At 39.1% G+C, this 20,000-nt stretch overlaps 2 protein-coding genes across 3 annotated transcripts in view; one reads left to right on the top strand and one right to left on the bottom strand.

Moving 5' to 3' along the window:
- Nucleotides 1-20,000, bottom strand: part of LOC138042947 (adhesion G-protein coupled receptor D1-like) — a 191,347-nt gene that overhangs the window by 138,331 nt on the left and 33,016 nt on the right. Inside the window, exons 1-2 of one of the 2 annotated variants that reach the window (XM_068889013.1) lie at nucleotides 11,641-11,710; nucleotides 11,484-11,532 (exon numbers count right to left, since the gene is read on the bottom strand). The exons of the other annotated variant lie outside the window; for it this stretch is intronic. Of the exons in view, the coding sequence (XP_068745114.1) occupies nucleotides 11,484-11,532; nucleotides 11,641-11,703 (112 nt within the window). The 5' untranslated portion in view covers nucleotides 11,704-11,710. Of the gene's footprint in view, nucleotides 1-11,483; nucleotides 11,533-11,640; nucleotides 11,711-20,000 lie in introns of those variants that run through there. 2 annotated transcript variants of the gene reach the window in all.
- LOC138042953 (glutamate [NMDA] receptor subunit 1-like) overlaps nucleotides 1-20,000 on the top strand; it is a 34,389-nt gene that overhangs the window by 8,318 nt on the left and 6,071 nt on the right. The gene's annotated exons all lie outside the window — the stretch shown is intronic.

The following is a 20,000-nucleotide window of genomic DNA, read 5'->3' as shown; positions in this document are numbered from 1 at the left end:
AATATCGTAGTTTCAAAACATATCGTAACATAAACTAAGTCACCTATGCTTACCTTCTGAAATAAGATATCAATCCATTCGTTTTTGGGGGGTTCTTGTTCAGAGAAATGCTGCTTATCTGGTGAAGATAGCCCCCTGATAGTCAAATTGCTTACATGACAGTACTTTCAGCACTAAGTGAAATTTCAGGAGATGAAAATGTGCTTTACACGTTGGGATTTTAAGGTATTGATGGTGCCCACGACAAGCCAAGACAGGAATTTTTGAAAATGACATAGAGAAAACTGAAAGCAAACTGTCAGGTCCAAGTGCAGCTGAAACCAGAGCCAACTAATGGAAAGGACAAAAATGTCATAGCCATTGACTTGAACCATGGTAATGGGTGGTTTCATTGGCTACATTGCCAGAGAATTCACCGGTTTATTGCATACGCTAATTGAAAATGAGAAATTGTTGACGTACAGGTAACGGTCCACCTCATCATGGTTTTTTTTTTGCGAAAATTGGATATAACCCTTTAATTTCAATACTAAGGAAGGAAAAGTGGGAAAAGTACGTTATGACAAGATGCCACAGTGCTCGGTGAAATAATATTAAGAATTGCTTAAGAATGTATTACAGCTACTGTCTATTTGTATCTGTAACAATACTGTTGATTTTGTTTAATTTACTGGTATTAACTATTTATAAGTATAAAATCTATGAACAATTTTTTTATTGTACATGTATATTCAAATACTTTGCTGAGTCTCATAGAAACTTAACTTTCCGTGGTAGTGAAAGTGCTGTGTTACTGCACTCAGACAGTCTGAGATCGCTCATTGTCACTTCTTCCTCTCCCCATCTGATGTACCTCGTTAGAAAGCTTGTTGTTGATGCCATTGCAACTGTTGCATCTGAGAAGCCCTTAATAACATGCATAAGTGAACTGTGGAAAGGTAAACATGCGGGTTTTCCTCTGCAAGAACTTATGGCAGTACCGTTATTTGGAATATTAATTTTGCAAGATTTTTGGGGAAGATTTGCAAAAAGAAATATTAGTCCCAAAATTGAGAGCATGTTGTCTGCTCTCAGAACTCTGGAAAACAAATTATGGGTAGGAATTTCCTGAAACACTGTCGTTTGTATCAAGCACAGGTTGAGTTAAGATAATTCAAAATCAGTAAAGAAAACTTTATTTGCACTGACCAACATATTTTGATTATCTGTAACATCTGGTTCAGCAGCTCAATTCAATGAGGCTGTGTACTAAAAATAGTTCCCTAAAGAAGCTTCAATCATTATGGTCTCCACTTTGATTGAAAATTTAAAGGATCAAAAGAGATTATGATTGTATTTTATTTTTCGTATTGCTGTAGCAGTTTCAGCCATAAATGGCACATTCTTGGAAACCAGGGACTGCAACATTATGGTATTATATGAAATGATAGTGATGTTATAGCTAAGCATAGTAACATTTCTTAGCACTGGCCAAAAATTGAGCAGCAAACCAAGATGGATGTTTCTGTTTAGGTAATTTGCTCATCCCTTTATAAGAATAAAAATTGGGTTTGCTGAGTTTGTTTTTTTTTAGTTATAAGTACCTGAAGATAAAATATAGACAATTGATTCCTTCATGCTATCACAATGGCAGCACAAATATAATTTTGGTGTTTCACGTATGTATGGAAGCATGATACAGTATTGTTGTAATAACTCATCAACTAATCATGTCGATTTAAAGTGTCAATACTGTTTTGAGCCTTTTTGAACCCATATCAGCAGTTGTAATTTGGCGCCATATCACAAATTTTAACAGAAATCTTATTTGATGAGTGAGTTCTGAATCTTAAAAGAAGAAGAAAAACCTTAAATAATCGAAAAGTTCTTCTATCATGAACCACTCTCTCTTATCTCTTGTGGGGACAATTGGCTGATCAACAAGAATACTTCATACACAACAATGGTTCTCCGGGTTTTAGAGTGAAACAGGGTTTTCCTCGAGCTTGAACTGACTCTTGGTGCTTATTTTGGGAGCTTCCCTGGCGTATCATCAGATGATATGTGCTGCCTCCTTCAGCTTCCATACATTTTCAGCAGCATTTAGCTCAGTAAAACATGAAAGATAGATCTTATCTGGCCACATTTTCCCCGTGTACTCTTCGAAAAGAGGTAACATTCCGCGCCATTATGTCATGCTAACACAACAAATCTTGCAATCCTTTTTGCTGTATTTCGACTACAATTTCGACTACAATTTGTCATGCTATATAGTGTTACATAATTGAAGACTTCAAAGTGAGGGCACACTCGAAGCGTGTCAACAAAACAATGCAATGTGGGACGTCGTAAAATATTATAAAAATGTACGATTAAAATTCGTCTTACCTTTAAGTTGCCTTCATACCAATGAAAAACAACTCCATTATGTTTAATCTGGCGCATTTATGGTGAATTATCAATAAACCAAGGCGAAAAAATGCCGAATTAACCGAGGGCTTCTGAGTTTCTCCATGGAACTTTTCGTCCGACATGAACATCTGTATGAACGCTGCTCATTGGTCGAAACTTATCACGTGACAGCTGTCTAACCTCCTCTGACCTTCACTGTTGGTTCGAGAAACTTAACAAAGCGATATCGACAGCGCCGCCCCGGACACTGAGCTTCGAGAACGCCATTGTCACGCCACGAGTTTAATGAACAAAAACAATCATGATGCTTGAGCAGGAGAAATCTCCGTACATTTCGTCGCAGTTCTCAGCAAAACGAAATTTTAGACTAGACCACACTGGGTTGCCTGTGGTACGTGCAGCGTTCCACGCATTTTTTTTCAAGTTGGGGGAGGGGGGGGGGGGGGGTCGCCCAGAAGTCATACCAGAAGTCATACCAGCAGAGGCCCTTTGGCTCACAGGTCCTCACACGTTCGTACGACGAAACAGATCCTTTTCTGAGGTTAAAAACCTGGCTACCGGCCTATTAATTAATCATTTGTCAGAAAGAAGAAATTCCTGTCCTCTTTTAAAAAAATTGACAGGCATTGCTTACGTGTGGTAGTGAAATAAGACAGCGATTTATTCCATAATGTCAACTGAGCTGTGTGTTGTTTTCCAGGAGATTCAAGTTGTCCTTGCGTAATATGTAGCTCTAACAGTGCACGATATTGTTTTGGTATTGTCTATCATTGTAGTGAAATGGTAGAAGTCTTGGGTAAATAGTCTGAGAAGACATGTGGTTACTAGCAAAGTACTGAAACCAAAAAGATTTAAGAAAATAAATGTGAAGTTAGAAACATATTCTTCTTGGCTTAAATGTTGATAATTTTCAAGCTCCCTCACAAATTCTGTAACAACAAGTTTAAGCGGCCATCTGAGCATCTGACAGCTTTGTAATACTAAAGTTTACTAAAGTGAAGCATCTGTGTCAAATGATGGCAAGATACCGGGTTTTCGTAAGTTTCTTTTTCTGTCAAGTGTTATAAAGTTTGACAATAAATGAGCGAATTCAAAACAAAGATCACAATCGCCCACCATTGTTTCTGCAAAGTCAAAAATTTACTCTCCAAGACGAGGTTATTTATCACCAGGTAATTCCATCATTTTGGAAATAGCAGCTACTTTATTATTCATCGACAATTTTTTGCTGATTTTGGGGCTCATTTTGTTGAACTCAAGCACGCTTCCAACAGACCTGTTTATTTTCGTGACTTATGCGCTACCACAAAATTCTCCCCGTATCACATTTCAACACATGTATGCAAATTTGTTAACCTCGAAAATTACACGGTACTTTTACAAATGAAAATTTTGCAATTATTCTACTCTATAGTTAACAATAAAATTTCGCAACAAAGGCACTCAATGTATAATACAGAATGAATAATTCGCTGTTATACAAATGTCATTAACGGCGAAGTAGTCAATCACAATAATATTCTAGCGAAGATATTTCGCAGTTAATAAAATTTCCTTAACGGCGAAGTAGCCAATCGCATCAAAACAATAGAGGGGACATTTCGCATTTATCGAAATTTCGTTAACGATGAAGTAGCCAATCACAATAACAGAATTGAGAGAATATTTCGCAGTTATTTAAATTTCATTAACCAGGAAGCAGCCAATAAGATAATAGAATAAAAGGAATATTTCGCAGTTATTGCAATTTTATTAACTGCGAATTCGAAGTAGACAATCAACATATAAGAGTAGAGCGAATAATTTGCAGTTATTCAAATGTCATTAACGGCGAAGTAGTCAACGACAATAACAGGTTAGCGAAGATGTTTCGCAGTTAATGAAATTTCCTTAACGGCGAAGTAGGCACTCAATGCATAATACAGAATGAATAATTCGCTGTTATTCAAATGTCATTAACGGCGAAGTAGTCAATCACAATAATATTCTAACGAAGATATTTCGCAGTTAATGAAATTTCCTTAACGGCGAAGTAGCCAATCGCATCAATACAATAGAGGGGATATTTTGCAGTTATCGAAATTTCGTTAACGGCGAAGTAGCCAATCGCATCAATAGAATAGAGGGGATATTTCGCAGTTATCGAAATTTCGTTAACGGCGAAGTAGCCAATAACGATAATAGAATAAAGGGAATATTTCGCAGTTATTGCAATTTCATTAACTGCGAAGTAGACAATCAACATATAAAAGTAGAGAGAATAATTCGCAGTTATTCAAATGTCATTAACGGCGAAGTAGTCAACGACAATAATAGGTTAGCGAAGATATTTCGCAGTTAATGAAATTCCATTAACGGCGAAGTAGTCAATCACAACAATATTGTAGCGAAGATATTTCGCAGTTGATGAAATTTCCTTAACGGCGAAGTAGCCAATCGCATCAATACAATAGAGGGGATATTTCGCAGTTGATGAAATTTCATTAACGGCGAAGTAGCCAATCGTAACAATTGAATAGAGAGAATATTTCGCAGTTATTTAAATTTCATTAACCGGGAAGTAGCCAATAACCATGATAGAATGAAGGAAATACCTCGCAGTTAGTGAAATTTCATTAACGACGAAGTAGCCAATAACAATCATAGAATAAAGGGAATATTTCGCAGTTATTGCAATTTTATTAACGGCGAAGAAGACCATCAACACAATAAAATAGAGAGAACAATTCGCAGTTATTCAAATGTCATTAACGGCGAAGTAGTCAATGGCAATAATGGATTAGATTTCGCCCTAAATTTGCGATTCTACTATTTTGTCGAAGCGTATTTTATAATATTTTCGTGATCGCTTTATTGCATGCAAAGTGTTTTAATGCACGGTGATAAGAAATAAGATAGAAAATTGAAACGTGCAAACATTAAGTGTCGCAAACAACCTTCATCCCTGGCAGTTAATTTAAGTAACTTTCCCACGAGAAAATGCAGGAAAACCGGGAGAGTTGGCAGGTATGGCATATATAAACGCCAGTTTTGGTATTAGCTGCTGGCAACGGCAGACTGCTGAAGTTCCATGCCAGCATAAAGGCGGTAAAACGTTGCAACTGTGTCTACAAAATCTGTCCTGTAACAATATAGGGAGAGGCAAACGTTTCACCGTTAATGATATTTCAATAACTGCGAAATTTGTGGTTCCAATACATCTTTAGAGGGAAACTTTCGCCGTTAATGACATTTCATTTACTACGAAATCTGTGGTTCTAATATTTGCTTAAGGGGGAAACGTTTCGCCGTTGCTGACATTTCAATAACTGCAAAATTTGTAATTCCCGTATTCATTCAGTGGGAAATCTTTCGCAGTTAATGACATTTCGATAACTGCGAAATTTGTGCCTCCAGTAACAGTTATGGAAAATCTTTCGCAGTTAATGAGATTTCAATTACTGCGAAATTTTCCTTCGGTATATAATAAAAGTATACTGATAAAGTTTTGTGCGAACTTTTATTAATTATCTGTAGATAAATATAACTGCAAAATTTTCATTTATATATATAACCCAAAGCATATGCAATTAAATAAATTTCTGACAGTTCACATCACACCCTTTTCAAAAGAACCTTGACGGTAAATAATACCTTAAAGACAAAGGAAACAAGTAAACACAGTGATGCATTCAAGGCGTTCGATTCCTTCAGTGTTTGTTAATTAAATCCATAAAAGAATTGCCATTTGACTTCAGTGTTGTATATAGTACCAAGCTAAAGCTTACTTGATATCCAACGGCGAAAAATGAAATTGTTGTCGAAGACCATTACTCGTCGCTTTAACTTCCAGGTATTTATTTTTCATCGCCTAAGTTGTTTATCCAATTGACGTTCCATTCTTGAGCTCCATAAGGGCATATTTTGTTTACAGATGCACTAAAACCCCATTTGCGTTACAATGACTTTCAACGCCATTCCAGGTTAATAATTAAATGTCCTCCCGTGTGCACCACAGAAATCTACGCATTACCCCAGCCCCCTCAAACCTAACAAAATACGCAAAGAAGACTCTATGCACAAAGACACCACTAAGCAGGGGAGTGTGACAGGCAAGACTTTTACCGACACGGACAAAAATAAAACGACGAAACGCTACGCAGATTCCGACTGGGTTTAGTAACCCAGTAAAAAACGACGAAATTAAAGACAGATTCCGACTGGGTTGGCAACCCAGTAATAAAGTATAAATAGTTTATCGGGTGTTGCCGTCGTCGATGCAGTCCTGACGTTCCTCTCAGAAGCCTCGTGGCTCTTTTCGTTTCTACCAGCGCTGTTTGCAATCTTGTATGTTGAAACATTGACCTGTGTACCGACTCGAGTCATTCGAAAGGAAGAAGTCGTTAAACTCAAGTTCCTGTAGACCTTACATTTCAGTTGAATTCAGCATAATAGCTCAGTAACAGTCACAAGATCACCATGTTTTTCTTGGTAACTCAGCTTTTATTTAATCGGAGAGTGAATGGCTGTCATTTGAATGGCTACAATTTTGGTTTCAGGTTGAAGGCTTGTGTAAATGGGACCAGGGATAAGACCTTACGATCTTTTGCCTTGTAACGCCAATGTGTCCCCCTTAACTGAATTCGATTCTCAACCAAACTCGGTATCATGATTCAGTTGAAAGGGTTGGTTTCATCACCGCTTCAAATGTTTAAATTTCTCTTTTCGTTCCTTTTTAACCATTTTATCTCAAATCAGCATCTAGGGAAGTATAGGGACCTACTACAAACAGCAATTACGTTCTAATTCGCTTCGCTCAAACGAACGTAAAACATTTTCCCCTTAAATTCCCGTAATACAAACAAATACCACGAGAAATATGGTAGGATACGCAAGCGTATCCAAAACAGTTTATTATAAGATAGAAATTACAAAAGAAATTGTTACTGCACTTTTTTTTTTTTTTTTTTTCTTTCTACAACTCTTTAGATACTACTGTATGCAGAAACTAATCTACGCTCCATAATACGTTACAAACCTAAATACTTAGTTACATGCAACCTGTTTTCAAGGCTTTCTTCAACATACATATCCTTGGCAGAATCAGATTTCCACCTACCAGGAATTTTAAGTAGTCTTTCTGGAATCGAATTCCTACTATAGCGTACGGCAGCTGTAATGCCACCGGATCTTTAACTATGAAGACCATAAACATTAGGGTTGTATAGCCCAGCTGACTTAAGGTATCCCTTAAGATATCTCTACAGGTAGTATAAGAAATCTTTCCGCTCCTCAGGGTATAGCTAGAAGTACTACGGTGAAAAACAATTGGTCTAAATAAAGGGAGAGGACTGTTTAAGTCAATACCAGATAAATCTAAATAACGCTGTAAAACACCAACAGGACAGTACTTAGATCCAGATGCACTAATATAGACGAAATTCCCTTCCCTATAAACATCTGTTTTACTACGAGGCACAAAAATTCTTATATAATCGCTGTGAAATTCGATATGCTCCGGAACGATATTGCATAATTCGTCATAACGAAAAAACCCTGCGAAGGCTAAAGAGCACAACGCAGCAATACGGAGATTCTTTAAATTAGCATCTTTCCTGTTATGAATATCTAAAATACGCCTTATAATTTCTGTGGAAATAGGCTTCTTTTTCATAACTGGCTATGACTTCTGGCGTTTAGCGGATTCGACGACATTTCTGCAAAATTCGCTATCTAAAGGATTACGATCCAAACTAGGGACAAAAGAATGTAACCATTTAAGGGCCGCATGGGCTAAAATTACTGAGGAGCTAGAAGCGGAAGACTGCTGAACTTCAAACAAATATAGAGAAACAACACTAAGAGGAAAAGGTAACTGCATGTTGAACTGTCTACTTTTAGACCAGTCCAAGAACTTTCTGATAACACGAACGTAAGCTTTAGTGGTCGAATCCGACCTGGACTTCAACATAACATTTAGCACTTCATAAACGTTGATTGAAGAAAACTGTTGAAAGCCTTTCCAAGAATTACTTGATAGCATAATCTGTAAAGACAAGAACAAAACATACATACTAGAAGAACAAAAGAAAGACAGAACATCCTTTAATAACCGTACAAAAATCAGTCATTGATGAGGCCAGTGCCACGTAAGACGTTAAATGATCGTATGGGCCAGTGCCGCGTAGATCAACAACCATTGATGAGGCCAGTGCCACGTAAGACGTTAAATGATCGTATGGGCCAGTGCCGCGTAGATCAACAACCATTGATTAGGCCAGTGCCACATAAATCAACTATACTCCTATTAGGACAGCACCATATGAAATGACAGACCAAACATTAGGCCAGTGCCTTACAAATAAACGGCATACTGCCTTGGCCAGCGCCAACAACTGAAAAAACATAGGCTAGTAGACACACCGTCCAATAAATTAATCAGTAAATTTTAGTCTAACGGCCTTCTGAGATTTAAGATAATGTAATACGCGTGGGATGATACCAACTGGATGGACTACTAAGCAATTTTCCCCTCCAAGAGACTGAAAGAAAAATCAACACCCGAGGAATTGGGATTCCAAAACCTCGAGAAATACCTGGGGATCTTGCGGTTATAATAATTTGCAAAGCAATCTACACTATGCGGACCCCACAAGCCATCGAGAAAAAGAAAAAATTCTTCAGTAATTTGCCAATCATCAGTATCAATTAAACGACTTATATAAACAGCTTGTTGATTCGAAGTGCGAGGGATCCACTGTACATCTAAATGAATTCCCGATCGGATACAAATATCAAAAATCCCTCTGGCCATTTGTGCAAACCTAATTTCATGCTGCCCACTTCAACAATCTGAGCAGCTACTTGGCTATCCGTAAACCACTTAAGATGTGATCCAACACTGAGGCAAATGATTGCAAAGAAACTCAATAACAGACAGTTCTCTCCACATTGAACTTTGACCTCTCTCGTTCTCCGACCACGTTTTGTGGCACACAAAATCATTGTTAAAATCAGTAATTGCTCCACCTCCGGTGGAACTGGCGTCAGAATACACAAAATAACTTGGTACCTTACTCACAAAGCAATACCTAGTGTTGATATTAACCATACTTTCCTTCCAGAAATACAGTTCTTCCTTGCAGTAATCGTCAAGAAGGGATATAGAATCCCAATTATCCCTGCACGCGGTGGACAAGACACAATGTCTGGTCATTATCCTGCCAATGTTACCAACTACAGGACAGGTAGAGATAACTTGACCTGTGAAGGAAGACAACTCTCTCGCGGTAACTTTGAAATCGGCTTCAATACTATGATCAATTGAGTTAATGATCTTAACAATTCTCCTTTCCACAATTTAAAAGTACCTAATGCAGCATTCCAGGTAATACCCAGCCAGTCCAATACTTGGGTGGGTTCCCATACCGATTTATCTTCATTGACAACAAAACCTGCGTTGCACAAATCCGCCCTTACAGCCCGGGCCTTAATGAGACAACTTTCTCTATCCTGAACAATCGCCCAATGTAGTAAACGGGAGGTGGGGGGGGGGGGGGGAGGGGGGAAGGCTTAAAGCAGAAAGATGAATAAACTGTATGGAACCGCAAGCGTGAATGGTACTCAAGAGACAGCGGAGGGCATAAATACTAATAACTGGCCAATCCCTGACAAACATGAAAAACAGAATGCACAATAGTGGGTGCGGCAGGTGTGAAATGAAAACACCGCAACTAATTACTTGGAATACCAGCGGAAAATATATTTACGTTCTAATTCGCTTCGCTCAAACGAACGTAAAACATTTTACCCTTAAATTCCCGTAATACAAACAAATACCACGAGAAATATGGTAGGATACGCAAGCGTATCCAAAACACCCATGAACATACAAAGTATAGAGGAGACTCTTTATCTTATACCACGAAAAAGTTGATTATCAGTGCCCAAAGCAATTCTTGGTTTCTTTCCACGATCACTGGAGAGTTGTTCTTTTTGGCGTCTCTTGCGACTCGCAGCTTCCCTTGCCTTCTTAAGACGTTTTTCATCTTCGGAGCCGGATGCAAGTTCGTCTGACTCGTACTCGGCTACGACCTGCCAGCCGTCCATGCTTTTATCAGCGATTTTTATCAGCTTCTGCCGCTTTCGAATACGTTGCCTGCCTTCTTGGGAAAGCTTCTTGATTTGCGACAACTTTGGCTCGATGCTTTCACTCTCGGTTTCAATACTTTCCAAAATGGTATCCAGCTCGGCATTAAGCTCAAATTGTTTCTGGTTTCCTTTGAACTTTAGCTGCACAACTTCTTTATCTAACTTACTTCTATGCTCGATTTGCTTTCCTTTGTCTTCTAATTTTTTTTTTTTTTCTCAAGAAAATCTTTGAACATGGAAAAGACTTGATCAACGGCTGCTGAGTTGCCTCCACTGTCACCCGAAGACGTTTGGAATACTTCAGCCGAAACGGACGAACATTCGCTCTGTATCTGGTCGTTGGGCATCACACGAATAGATGGGCTTAAAGCAGAAAGATGAATAAACTGTATGGAACCGCAAGCGTGAATGGTACTCAAGAGACAGCGGAGGGCATAAATACTAATAACTGGCCAATCCCTGACAAACATGAAAAACAGAATGCACAATAGTGGGTGCGGCAGGTGTGAAATGAAAACACCGCAACTAATTACTTGGAATACCAGCGGAAAATATATTTTTTGCAATAGCTATGAAATAGATGACAAACTCTAGAAATTCGCTGCCATCTTGCCTTTTTTCCGAAAAAGACGTCAAATGTAGAAAACCTGAGATTTTCGATGTCATTGCCGAAAAACCTAAATTTAAAAAAGTCGAAATCTCCGTCGATCCAAAATTTCCCTTCAGGTAATAGAGAGAACAGGTTTAATAAATTTGCTATCAACAAAATGTGTATATTAACCAGTATCGTATGATCCTGATCATCTATGACAAGCAATGATAACAAAAAGTCCTGATATTTTATGCCTAGCCTTTTTTCCCAATTGATGTTACCGCAAGAGTAGTTAACCGTATGAAAACGGAAACGGCTGTATTCTTAAGCAGTGAAGTTTAGGAAAATGTTTGATAGCCTACTTACTGACCTGAATAAAATTCTTTGCACGTCACCAAGACAATGCCGCCATGAATAAACTGCATAATAAAAAAAAAAAGAGAATTTAAGTTCACAAAATGCACACCGTTTCTTGAAGAAAAAAAGATCATAGCTTTCCAAAAACAAGATCACACTCAACAACTTACAAAAAGCCACAAATACAAGTCTTTAGGCGAAAGCAATCGTTTTCGAATTTCATCGACCTTCATCGTGCCACGTTCTGTTGCTTGAAAATTTTAGAATTGATTTTTGCCGATAGTGATTGGAACTTCATTAAAACTAATAGACTTATTTAAATATTACCTGAAACGAATGTCAAAATATTTTCCTTGTGAGAGACGAAACGACAGCTAACAATTTTCTTTGTGCCATAGCAGAAAACGTTTTCTCATCTTCATGATCAAGTGAATATACTGTTAGTTGTGGAATGTTTCCAATCGAGTTACCCTGCAAAAGAGGTACCCTTTTCAGAACTTTTGCAGCTGCTTATAATCCCAAAGGGAAGCTAAGTGGGAGGTTATTGTTCGTCTCTTGACGTAACTATGTAACATGAAATTTCTTATTATTGTATACTTGAAGGCTGGAGTCGAGAGAATAAACGATTTTGACAGAAAACTACACATTGTGTCAGAATTAAAACGGACCGCGTAAAGCATTGTAAACCTATTGGAGCAACGAGAAAAACGGCTGCAACTGTTATCGCGTGGCAGCTGGCCTCGACGAAAAAGATGACAAGGTCCAAGTTAATACGTTAGTGTACGCAATGAGAGGAAACGCTAACGATATTTTTAAAAGTTCATTTGGCTGAAAGGGATACAGTTTACGCGACAGTGAAGCGCCGCTTCGAAACACACTTTGTGGGCCGCTCAAATGTGATCTTTGAACGAGCACGTTTCAACAGACGCGTTCAAACTGAGAAAGAATTTGTGGTCGAATTTATTGAATCCATTTACGAGCTCGCCGAAACTTGCCAGTTCGGACCTCTCAACGAAGAGTTAATAAGAGATCAAATCGGGTGCGAATTAGAAAAGGCGCCTTATTCCAAAGCTTATGCAAGACGAAAAATTGACCCTCGAAAAGGCTGTCAAGGAGGCAAAATCGTCAGAGCTGGTAAAGCAGCATCACGAAATGTTGACCGCGGATGGCGGAGAGATTTCTTCCGTCAGAAGCAAGAAGAAAAAACCTCCGAAAAACAAAAATAAACCTTCGGAAAAACCTTCCAACAGCAACAGTGAGCGATCAAAGAATGGCAGGAACGCAAAAGACCCGACAAAATGTTGTTATCGCTGTGGCAATTCACGGCCACATAAAAGAGAAGATTGCCCCGCAAGCGAAGCGACTTGTCTAAAATGTAAGACGAAAGCTACGAAAAAGCTATTTGGCTCTAGTCAGGCAGAACTTTCCGTGACAGGCGTTGTAACATGAAATCTAATGACTGGAAATGGAAAGCAAACACGACAAGATATTTCCGTCGTTCCAAACCTAAAAGAACCTCTGTTAGGAAAACCAGCAATTGAAGCTCTAAATCGAATCCAGAAAGTTGCGAGTATCCAGTCTGACTTGTCCTACAACGGCATCGAAGCTGAAGCTAAAGCAAATCACCCAAGATTGTTTAAAGGACTAATTCAAGATTACACTGAAACCCGATTCTACTCCTTTTGCATTAACAACACCTCGTAGAGTAGCACTACCTCTGTTGAGTAAAGTGAAGGCAGAATTAGAGCGCATGGAAAACCTGGGAGTCATTTCTAAAGTAGACATCCCTACCAACTGGTGCGCAGGCATGGTTGTCGTCCCCAAACCTGATGGCAAAAATCGAATATGTGTTGACCTTACCAAACTCAATGAGAGCGTGTTACGGGAAACCTATCCACTACCCAAGATTGAGAACATTCTGGCTCAAATTAAAGAATCCAAGTACTTCACCAAAGTAGACTGCAATTCGGGATTTTGGCAACAGAAATTAGAACCAGACTCTCTTTTGCTTACCACATTCATCACACCCTTCGGAAGATTTTGTTTTAATCGAGTGCCGTTTGGCATCAAGTCTGCTCCTGAACTTTATCAGAAGAAAATGATTCAGATCCTGGAAGGATTGGATGGCCATATTTCTATCACAGATGACATGCTTGTCCATGGCAAAACACAAAAAGAGCATGACAAAAGAGTGCGAGGGGTACTCAAAAAGCTTGATGAAGCGGGTGCAACCCTTAACCCGGAAAAGTGCGAATTTTCCAAGAGAGAAGTCAAATTTGCTGGCCATGTGATCAGCGAGGACGGCATAAGGTCAGACCCTGAGATGATAGAGTCTGTTCAAGGCATGACCATTCCCCAAAGTGTTAGTGATGTCAGACGGTTTTTCGGAATGGTCAATCAACTTGGAAGATTCATTCCCCACCTGGCAGAGAAAACAAAACCACTCAGAGATCTCCTTAGTAAGAAGAACCAGTTTCACTGGGGAAAAGTACAGCAAGAATCTTTCAATAAACTCAAGGATGAGCTTATCTCAACACCCGTCCTCACCCATTACGATCCTCAAAAAGCCACCATCTTATCAGCCGATGCATCATCATTTGGCCTTGGCGCTGTACTCCTACAAGAGCAAGACAAAGAGAAAAAGCCTGTTGCCTATGCGTCAAGATCCATGACCAGAACAGAACAAAGATACGCCCAAATTGAAAAGGAGGCACTTGCAACTACCTGGGCATGTGAGAAGTTCAATGATTACATCCTGGGCAAGGATATCCTAATTGAAACCGATCATAAACCACTTGTGCCTCTCTTTGGTTCAAAAGACGCTGGATGAACTACACCCAAGAATTCAAAGATTTCGAATGAGGCTGATGAAGTATTCGTTCTAGATGCTAGATGTCCCCGGGAAAGAGTTGGTGACTGCAGATACCCTGTCAAGAGCACCCCTAGATAAACAACTTTCAAAAGAAGATGAACGTCTCAATGAAGACTTAAACTTGTACGTTTCACACATCTTGGAGAGCTTTCCAGCAACAGAGCGGAAACTCGACGATTTAAGACTTCACCAACAGAATGATGAAGTATGCAGAAAACCATTTGAATTCTGTACCGACGGCTGGCCAGATAAAACAAAATTGAACACTTCGTTGAAACCATATTGGCCCGAGAGGGCTACTATTACTACCCAAAGAGGTCTTCTTCTGAAAGATCAGAGAATTATCATCCCTTCATCTCTTCGATTAGACATCCTGGACAAAATTCACGCACGACACCAAGGAATCCGCAAATGTCGTGAAAGAACCCATGACTCTGTATGGTGGCTAGGTCTCAGCAAGCAAATCGAAGATATGGTTACCACGTGCACAACATGCTCCAAACAGAAAAGAAATCATGCTGAACCAATGATGTTAACGACACATCCAGAGCGACCATGGCAGAAGATAGGCGTTGACCTTTTCCACCATAGTGGTAAAGAGTACATAATCGCTGTTGATTATTATTCAAGATTCTTCGAAATTGCCCCCTTGAAAAACACCACGTCAGAAAGTGTAACTAATCATCTAAAGTCGTTCTTCAGTCGTCATGGCATCCCAAAGATCATAATACCTGATAATGGTCCACAATTTTCAGCTGCTACCATAGGCAGCCCAAGCTCGCGTCACTACAGACAGCCGTTGAGAATTTAAACGCTTTATAAGACTTTGTATGGGAATTAAAATACAGTCGATTATGAAGCCTAAAAAATGCTCAATTTAACGTTCATTCAATGAAATGAATCAAAATGATTCACCTCTGGTGTATTCTTTATTTTACAGTTTCGGGAAGTCCGTGTTTTCAATGTATTAAGACGAAGTCAAGGCTGCACGCTACGATTCCGACCGTTGTCAGCTCAGAGGAGGTTTAATTTGCGACTCGAAAATTCATCCCAGCCAATATTTTTTTCACGCAAAGCTAAAGCCACATCATTTGCGAACCTCCGTGAATGTTTCGTCGTCAAAAATCCCCACGCACTTGGCTGGAAATGAGCATTTTCTGCCTCGATTCCACGATAGCTGATGAATTTAACAGCAACTGATCACCGCACAGGACACGGAGCTTGGGTCCGAGGTCAAATTAACTCCACCCGATGAGGTACAGTCATTTCATTTACAATACTTACCCCATCCCCACAGCGGCTTCTCGAACAGCTCCATGGTTACGAGTGACGTTGTGGGGATGGGGTAAGTGTTGTAAATGAAATGACTGTACCTCATCGGGTAGAGTTAATTTGACCTCGGACCCAAGCTCCGTGTCCTGTGCGGTGATCAGTTGCTGTTAAATTCATCAGCTATCGTGGAATGGAAGCAGGAAATGCTCATATCCAGCCAAGTGCGTGGGGATTTTTGACGACGAAACATTCACGGAGGTTCCCAAATGATGTGGCTTTAGGTTTGCGTGAAAAAATCTTGGCTGGGATGGATTTTCGAGTCGCAAACCGCCTCTGAGCTGACAACGGTCGAAATCTTAGTGTGCAGCCTTGACTTCGTCTTAGAACATTGAAAACACGGACTTCCCGAAACTGTAAAGTGAACTCCAAAAGGCAGAAGAATACACCAGAGGTGAGTCATTTTGATTCATTTTATTGAATGAACGTTAAATTGAGCATTTTTTAGGCTTCATAATCGACTGTATTTTATTTTCCATACAAAGTCTTATAACGCGTTTAAATTCTCAACGGCTGTCTGTAGTGACGCGAGCTTGGGCTGCCTATGCTGCTACATTCTCCAAATTTGCCGAAGAATGGGGATTTACTTACCTAACCAGTAGTTTTCACTACCCTCAAAGCAATGGGGAAGCAGAAAGAGCTGTTCAGACGGCTAAAGATCTGATAAGCAAGTCTGAAGATCCTTATTTGGCACTTTTATCATACAGATCTACGCCGCTGCACAATGGGTACACCCCTGCAGAGCTACTGATGGGAAGAAAACTTCGTTCTACACTTCCTTTGGCTCCAGAGAAACTAACACCAAAATGGCCAGAAACAGAGCAGTAGAGGAAAGCTGAGCGGGAGTACAAGCACAAGCAAACCGAATACCACAACCGGCGACATCGTGCTTCAATTCTACCTGAGCTAAAACCAGGCGACACAGTTTGGGTGACAGACCAGAGTTTATTGTTTACGTTTAGTAATAACAGAACAAATGACTACATTAGGACAACACTAAGCTATAACACACACACGCACAAACTACATTTAGGCTACCTAAGCTGATAACAAACTGAGAATATTAAGTTAACACGTTTCGACGAGGTCGCAAGGGTTGTGAACACTTCTGCAATACGTTATTGCCCTTGTCTACAATACTTGCCCCACTTTTGAAGATGAAAAGCCAAACTCTTTCCACTTTTTGAAATAGCAGTCTCCAACTGATAAACAGCTTTAATTCTGGAAGTACATACTCGGAGATGGTACGAGAGCGTTGATTCTACAATAATATACGTACTGCTTAGCAATAAGCAGGACGTGATTAAAAAACAAGAAATCGTCTTTGCGCTCCCAACTACCAAAAATTATATCCGCCTTAGTAAGTAAATCTACTTTAACACCAAGATCATTAAGCCAGTCCGAGAGATCCTTCCAGAACGAGAGAACATAGGGGCAGGAAGTAAACAAGTGCTCTAGAGATTCGTCCGCATCTTTACAAAAAGAACAGTCAGATGATAGTTTTAAACCAACCTTTTTCAGATAGACATTCGTTACTAAATATCTATTTAATATTTTGTACTGAAATTGTCGCGTCTTTGAATCCATTGCAACAGTGAAAGGAAGGCTATAGATCTTCTTCCAATCTAAAACTACATTAGCATATTCTGCTTCGTATTTCGATTGAGCTGTCGGTTGTTTAATAACGCTAGAGCGAAGTTCTTTGTACACGGCCTTAGAAACCACTTTGCTAAGCGCTACATTTTGACCATTCAAACACAGTTGAGTATGGTTCTCTGAATCAAAAGGCTCTAGATTGACATACTGATATATCTGTAAAGACTGACGATACTTTGTTGGCAAAGCATCGCACAATGCAATTAATTGGAAGGCGTCGAGAGGTGATATATCTAATTTCCAAAAATCACACCAGGGTGCCAATCCATTTTTTCCGAGCGCTAAATCACCTAATGAAATTATCCCTTTATCAACAAGTCTACGATTATAAACAGACTTACCATCAACACAAATATGCTTATTATTCCAAATAATAACTTTGGACAGTGTTTCTTGCGAAATATCGTAACTATCCATCCTACTCGCAACTGAACATTGCGCAAAGCAGCTAAGACATTCTTCGTAGAACCTCGGAAGCTTCACTCGCAATTTCTTCACATCAAAATTGCAGCTTAAAATGAATTTACCTCCAACCGATTTCAAAAAATACGATAGAATGGTGTTCCAGATGCTAGGCTCACTACTCGCGAATTTCTTACAGCATAGTATTCTCTGAGTCTTAATCATAGATTCCAAGTGTGGAGCTTTAAGACCGCCATCCTCAATGTCATTGATAAGCGTTAGACGTTTAACTTTATCTTTACCCTTCCAAATAAAATCGAAAATTAATTTATTTGCCTCAGATATAATCTCTTTGTTAAGGCTTATCATACCAGCACGATACATAAATATTGGAACTATAAATGTCTTAACGATCTGAATTCTGCCTATAAGGTCTTTCCACTTCCATATCTTTAATTTTGTTTTGATGGAGTCAATTATTTCATCAAAGTTTAGCTTCTGTTTAAGACGATAATCATATGAGAAGTATACCCCTAAGATTTTCAAGGCTTTCTTGACTTTGATATTATGCAATTCATAATCATCACTTACTGCAGGATCTTGATTACCCAAAAACATTATTTCCGATTTCTCAAAATTAATCTTGAGACCTGAAAGCAGACCGAATTCTTTTACAAGCTTAAGAAAATTAACTAGAGAGCAATCGTCCCGCAAAAAGTCTTCTCGCAATTGCCTTGAACCAATTTTGACATCCACATTAATCAATGATATTGGCCTCCAATTGGAAATATTTCTTTTGTCCTTGTCTTTCTTTTCTAGTAAAGTTATAATTGCTTGTTTTTGAGAATTAGACAGCTGCCCATATTCGTACGCACTGTTAAGGCAGCCGACAACAAGGTCTCCGACCACATCCCAAAAAGCTCTGTAGAACTCAACTGTGAGTCCATCGTTTCCAGGCGATTTATTACAGTCAAAAAGATGAAGAACACGAAAGCATTCCGCATTTGTCAGTCTTCCCTCACATATTGAGGCATCATCATATGAGAGTTTGGGTATGTCCTGATTCTTTAAAAAGGAGTCATAAACATTCGCTGATGGGATTAGCTCCTCCTCCTTATACAGATCGGCGTAAAAGCGTTCTATCTCTTTCATCACTCGTTTTGGATCAGAGATTAAATAACCATCTTTACTAAATATTTTTCTAACCGAACTCTTGCTCTTTTTATGACATTCGAGACTGAGAAAAAATTTATTACTCTTCTCGCCTTTTTCATACCACGTAGCTCTGGAGCGAATGATAGCGCCTTGAGAAAGGTATTCGTAGATAGAATTGTATTCACCTTTTAGCATCTCTAGTTTCTCGATATTTTCGGAAGTGGGATCAGTACTGCAATCGTCTTCACATTGCTTCAGTAAAGTTTCAATCTGAGATAATTTCTCCCTTCTTTCACGAGCCCTTTCCTTGCTGTATTTTATTGTCACCTGTCTAACTCTGTACTTAATTAAATCCCATAAAACTCTTTTATCGGTGACATCCTTGAATTCGTTCAACCAGACCGGAATACTCTGATTTATTAGAGTCACATAGTTAGTATCGTTAGTGAGACTACTATTGAATTTCCAGTATGAAGGGCCATGATTCTGTTTCTCTATAGTACTAAAATGAAGAACAATTGCCGAATGATCAGAATTTATAGAAGGAATAATGTCTGCATCTTCAACGTCATCTTGACAGGCGTCACTAATCAGCCAGAAGTCTAACCTTCTTTGAATGAACGGCTTTCGTTGTCTCCAAGTAAAACGTTTTATGTCTGGGTTTCTCACTCTCCATATATCTATCACGTCATAATCAAGGCACATATCCTGAACACACTTGACAGAGTCTTTTTTAGCAGGAGTACCGCCCGAACAGTCAAGATTAGGGTCAAAAGTAACGTTAAAGTCACCACCTATAATTATCTTTTCAAAGTCACCACAAAAAAGATCAAGCGCATCATTTAAATTTCTAAAAAAACACACTTTGTTGCTGTACCTTATTGGGCGCATAAATATTCTCAAAGGTATAATTTGAGCCTTGCACAACAGCTTCTAACAAAATGTAGCGGCCTTCGCAGTCCGCGTTTAATGCCTTCAACTCAAATTCTAGATCTTCTCTGACAAGAATCATCACACCACAGCTATGGTTTGTACTGTGAGCAAAAAACTTCTTACCTTTCCACTGCGTCTTCCAAGTGCTTTCCACTTCGGGTGTACTAAAAGTTTCTTGTAGAA

The sequence above is a fragment of the Montipora capricornis genome, chromosome 3 (assembly GCF_036669925.1).
Source record: "Montipora capricornis isolate CH-2021 chromosome 3, ASM3666992v2, whole genome shotgun sequence".
Taxonomy (NCBI): domain Eukaryota; kingdom Metazoa; phylum Cnidaria; class Anthozoa; order Scleractinia; family Acroporidae; genus Montipora; species Montipora capricornis.
This window is presented reverse-complemented; position numbering and strand designations above follow the sequence as displayed.